At 42.1% G+C, this 6,000-nt stretch overlaps 1 protein-coding gene across 1 annotated transcript in view; it reads left to right on the top strand.

The window, feature by feature from the left end:
* The window catches only part of LOC142768587 (uncharacterized), a 33,272-nt gene extending 30,666 nt beyond the window's left edge, over positions 1-2,606 (top strand). The window contains exon 5 of the mRNA XM_075870584.1: positions 1,921-2,606. Coding sequence (XP_075726699.1) covers positions 1,921-1,925 — 5 coding nt within the window. The 3' untranslated portion in view covers positions 1,926-2,606. The remainder of the gene's footprint in view (positions 1-1,920) is intronic.
* The last annotated feature ends 3,394 nt before the right edge of the window (positions 2,607-6,000 follow it).

The following is a 6,000-nucleotide window of genomic DNA, read 5'->3' on the forward strand; positions in this document are numbered from 1 at the left end:
TCTCTCCTCTTTCTCTCTCTCTCTTTCTCTCTCTCTCTCTCTCTCTCTATATATATATATATATATATATATATATATATATACATATATAGGTCTTTTAAAGTACAGTATGATAACAAAGAGTTTGTGTCGCAATCACATTATATAACAGGATTGGGCGCTTTTATCAATCGACTGCAACAAGGTCTGATGAACATTTTTGGCCGACCGGGTACGTATAGTGCATTATGTGGATCCATCTGAACAGTATAAAAAGCATTCAAAATTTGTCTATCTCGAATAAAGTACACCTTCGCAATTCAAAATAGGACCTAATTTATGCTGTGGTATATTTATAAATTCTCACGTGTAGGCCTCAAAGATGGTTTCGTCAGAAGCAAAAAAAGAAACAAAAATATCACAATTTTTTAGAGAAAGCAAAGAAATTGTAAATTCTGATGTTATTCGACACGGTCAGACAGATGCATAGCTTACGTTGTGACTTTATTTATATAAACAGAAGCTGTTCATATACACCATATTCAATATGCTTATCATTTTATTTCCGATTCCTTACTTGATATCTAGTGAGCAAGCTAGCAACATCAGCACGTATTGTTTAGGTTTGTTGAAACATTTAGCTTGTTTCCACTGAAAGCGATATCTACTTGTTCCCCATAAAACCATGTACAATAGCTGCGAAACTTGTACTCGATTTCACTTTCAGACGCTTTCTATGAATTTTTTTTATTTTAATTGTCCTGCAAGTTTTAAGCCGCTTCATGCTATGCCCAGAAATACTCTGCAAGAGATGTGGCTATTTTTAGAGTGTCTAGAAAAAAATGAGCAAACAAATGGAGTTTCTTTCTCTAACAAGAAATACGTGCTTGAGCATGTGGTAAAATATTTGCATGCATTTATCAATCTGTAGTAGGTGCTAGGTAGTTGAGATATTGTTGTGTATGATAAGGTTTGTTCCGAAATACCGTTTTCCAACTTCAGTACTATGACAACTGCCTTTATTATTATTATTCAGCTAGATACTGCGGGCAATCTCCCGGTGATATGACTCTCCTAATGGGTAACATATAAAGTATATCACTATTGATAACTTTTTATGTAGCGGTGTTTCTTTACTCAAACAAAATGCATTTAAATTTTCGCGCCAAGTTTTCTGCAGCATATAAAATATGATCTATTTTCCTCGCTTTAATTGCATGTTTGGGCAGCCTTAGTTGAACGAAGCTGTATTTTAAAAGCAAGTTGTTTTTTTGCTGTGCCAGTGCCTATGCCGTTTTATTGCTAATATGAGCTCGCCAACTTTAGTAATTCAATTTTTGCGCTGAAAACTACACTTTACAAGAGTAGGCATTCCAATGAACTGCAGCAACATGGTTTTTTTGTTGTATAGACTAGAATAATTTCTTCTTGAGGTAGACGCTGGCTGGAAATATATAAGCGTAAACAATGGGGCGGGGGGGGGGGGGCACTCAGGCGTTCAGACCCATCAAACATTTTACTTTTGCAGCGCATGTACACACCCACATATACAAACGGACATTGAGCATACACAAATTATGGATGAATCTCCCCTCTCAAAAGACTTACTTCGTGCTTCTGCTTGAGCGCTAAAAAAAGCAGTGCTTAGTTTTTTATTACTTTAGAACGTGGAACATGTTTCGCAGTGAGCTCAAGCACCGTTACTTGTTATAGCTTTCAAGCACCGCAAAAGATGACCAATGGACCCATCAAAAATAGAACGCACCTTTACTATTCTCCTCTTTTGTTGTACAACAGATTTTTAGTTTTTATGCGCGCGCAATCCAGCCTGATATCGCAGCATAATTCTCATAACTTAGAAGGAGTTAATAAAGAGAGAATGTAATTCGCTAGAGGGTGCAAATGCTTATCGCAAACTTTCACTTTATTTCTTGCTTACAGGTTAATTGGGTTTTACCCACCACCAAGGTACACCATTGAGGAGCTACACCATTGAGAAATAAGCGATGAAAGAAGTACACCATTGTACGCCAATGAGAAATAAGTACAGCATTGAGAAATAAGCGACGAAAGAAGGTCAAAGCAATTTTCCTTGCCGAGTAGCAGCAAAAAACATGCCCCATTGACAGTGGTCAGCATAATGATCGCATATTGTGTCCTATTGCACTAAGCTAGACGCCCTCTTCGAGCTATCATGCATCGTTCAAGAAAAAGAAGCACATCAATACGTTGTGATAGGATGACTAAGCTGGTCGAGTCTAAGGTACATCTCATCACTGGCTCTATTTTGCAACGGAAGTCAGTACAGTGGTGATTGCGTCTAATCTGGACGAGTGCAAGTACACGTTTAATGCAAATCGTCGTTCCTCAGCACAACATAACAACTCCTAATCGGTTCAATGTAACTTTTGCACCAACTATATAGCAATCTGCTGACCAAGCTGGCCAAGCTATATACACAATCTTCTGGCGCTTCTTCCATGCCTGGAAGTAACTTTTCTGTTCTATGTAACCTGTTGTGTAGTATTTTGTTGACGGTTTAGCAATCATACGATGTACAAACATGTACAACTGTTCTCAAAGCGTCGAGTACACGTCATTTTATAATAAAAGTCATACGCTTTTCACCAGGTTAACTCGTAACTTGGTACATGTGTTGTTCACGCTCAAAGACATGTATACCAACCATAAGACCATAAAATGTGCTTTAGTTGACGTTGTGGGTCAGTTCATTAATGACAGCAGTAGAACAACTCATATTTTTAGGAAAATTTGGATCAAGCCTCACTACAAAAGCTTGCCTCACAAATGATGAGCAGCACAGTGCAAAAGCGCCACGTCATGACAATGGTGACGCAAAACACGATAAGAAGCAAGAAAATCGCCTCCACCTCTCCTATGAAAATCGTAAAAATATGCGAATGCCCTTCTTTCACTGAGATTACGTGGCGTAGTATTTTTAGTGGCGCATATTAGTGACAAGACGAGGATTTGTACCACAACCACTCAGTTTCCCGTACTCCACCCGCACCCCGTTCTCCGGTTGGTAGGGGTAAGGATAAGTGTTCGCGCCCACAGCTGTTGCAATGGGGGAGTGAGTGAGAGTGGAGAGAGAAGCCCACTGGCGCGTTGACACCAACAGACGCCTGACATGTCCTGATTAAGAAAGAAATTTGCATTTAAAACCTAAAGTGAATGCACCCGAGCAACGCTCGCGCAAAGGTACACAGTACTAAGGTCGGCATTGGAACTGGCTGCAAGTCTTGAGAATTTTATCGCTCTTGATTACCTTGACAAAGTGCTGCACCAGTTTCAAGTCAAAGTCTTTCAGAAGGGATCTTTCTGGTTTTTTGTACACGTACAGGGTAAATATTTTGAATAAACGCATTTTTTCTTAATACCTTTCTCACTTTTTTACAACAATAACAGACGTACAAAGAACCTCACTGACCAAAATTTTGCTACAAGATTTAATATAACTGGCGGGTGTACAAAAGTGCACGTAGTTCTGGCTTACTCTTTTTTTGCTTATTTGATCACAATCTTATGACCATTCAAAATATCTCACCTACTTTGGTTCATGGCAAGGGCCGAAAATATTTTACATTCGAGCGAAAAAGGAAAAAAAATTTGAAGGAAAGCTGAGTTTAAATGTGTTAGCGTACATCCCACTTTTGACGGAAATTTTTATTTGTAAAAATGAAAGAAGGGATACTTGTACCAAACATATTTGCTTTTTATTGAGACTTAGGATCTATAGTGAATATTGCTTTTGAAAAATTTACGTCATTTCGCCTTGCACTTTAACTTTCTAACTGTGACAGGTACTTTACTCTCTTCCTCAATATCTTGCTTTCCTGCATTTTTTTGTTTGAGGAACAAGCTGCAAGTTATGAGCGGCTTGCCGGTTTTTTATGCCATTGCAATTTGTTGTCATAGCATTGATCGTTTCGACATTGGGGCGAAACAATGCCGTGTAATTGCTCAACTACCTTTCTGAAAACAAGTTTTGTTTTCATGTTATGCTAAATTTTATGACGGAAGGATCAGCCATGCTTTGTTTATTGTTACGCGGAATCGGGTACAAAAAGTTAACTTCTAGCCTTTATATACTGTTACGCATAAAAAAGACAAGGACTTACATGGCTGAAGGGGCCGTTTATTTTGGTCGCAAAGAAACGTGGCGGAGCGGCCAACAGGTTGATGATCGCAGCGTCATCGTCTTCTCTCTTGCTCCAGGTTGGGGAGGAAAGCGCGCTCAGCCCTCTTCGTTTTCTTTCCAGGCATGGCCAACATTCTTCCCCTCGCAGACGAAACCCGCCTGGTCGAAGTAATTGATTCACCTTGGTGTGTACAACTTCAGTCTAGCGACATGGACTGCTTTGCTTTTAGCGGCTCTTAAACCACTTCTCGTGAGGCGAGCTATTGTGTACGTGACTTCCATGACTTTGTTGAGAACAAAAAACGGTCCGTCATATGTGGCCAAGAACTTGTCGCATAGCCCGCGTCTTCGTACCGGAGTCTAGAGCTGCACTAAGTATCCTGGATGGTAATTTCCAGACCAGCGGCAGACGTTGTAGCGTGCTTTCGATTTTTCCTGTGATGTCAAAGTGCGTAGACGAGCAATACGACGCGCCTCTTCTGCAAGGCAGAGGATTTGTGGCAGAGAGGTTCTCGTGCGTCGTGATTGGCAAAACTGTGTCAAGTGTGGCCGCTGCGGTCGTGCCTACATCAAGAAAAAGGGGCTATATTCTGTTGTCTCATGCTTAGTCGTATTGAACGCGCATGTTTAAATGGTTGCACGTCATCCAGTTCTTGTGGTCAGATGCCAAACACATAGAGACCAATTTTACAATTGTTCGGATGGTGCGCTCCGTGAAACCATTTGTTTGCAGATGGTATGGCGACGAGTGATGAAGGTGGGACTCACTCAATCGAAGAAGCTCTTCTACTATATCTGCCATGAATTGTCGTCCATGATCACTGATGATCACGTCAGGTGGGCCATGGCGGAGAATAACGTTCTGAAGCCGGAACACAGAGATGTCGCTGGTCATTGCGGTGGATATGGCCGCCGTCTAGCAGTAGCGCCTGAGGTAATCGACGCATACAATTATCCAGCGATGACGCTTAGCCTACTTTGAAAGAGGGCCCATGAGGTCAATGTCCACTTGAGGTGTGCTTGAAAGTGGCAAGGGCTGTTAAAGACCAGCTGGAGCTGTAGATGGGCGTTTGTGCATTGACACTGCGTACAGCTGGCCACATAAACCTCGTCAGGCTGTCGCATACTCGGCCACTAAAAGCATTCATTAGCATGGTAGAGCGTCTGCGCAGAGCCTAAACGGCCAGACGTAGGATTGTCGTGCATAGCCCCTAAAATCGCAGTCCGAAGGCTTTCCAGCACCACCAGGAGTGAACCTGTGCCAGTGCTGTAAAAGTTCTTATACAGGACTGCGTTGCATACACAGAAATGGCATGCCAGAGGAGTTGTGCAAATTGATGATAGCCTGGTGTCCTTTCGCTGTTCGCCTTTGAAAGTACTGAGGTCGGGAAACTTTGGTGATATAGAACCTACGAGGTGGTCGAGGTCATTGGCTTCACGCTCTGTAGTGCTCAGTGGCATGCGCGAAAAGCAGTCTACATCGGCGTGTCGTCAACCGCTTTTATACGAAACTATGAAGCTATGCTCTTGAAGCTGAAGTGCTCAGTGCGCTAGACGGTCTCAAGGGTCTCGAAGATTGACGAGCAAACACAATGAGTGGTGGTCGGTGACGACTGTAAAACGGCGTCTATATAGGTAAGACCGACACCACTGAATCAAAATAATACCGCGAGGCATTCTTGTTCTGTGACAGTATAATTCTGCTCAGGCCTACTCAAGGAGCGACTTGCGTATGCAATCACGTGCTCGTGGTTACCGTAGCGTTAAACTGGGATTGCACTAATTCCCATGCCGCTTGCATCCGTGTGCAGTTCTGTTGGAGCTGATGGGTCGAAGTGTCGAAGAACAGGCCGCGACGT

This window comes from Rhipicephalus microplus, chromosome 8 (genome assembly GCF_043290135.1).
Source record: "Rhipicephalus microplus isolate Deutch F79 chromosome 8, USDA_Rmic, whole genome shotgun sequence".
Classification (NCBI taxonomy): domain Eukaryota; kingdom Metazoa; phylum Arthropoda; class Arachnida; order Ixodida; family Ixodidae; genus Rhipicephalus; species Rhipicephalus microplus.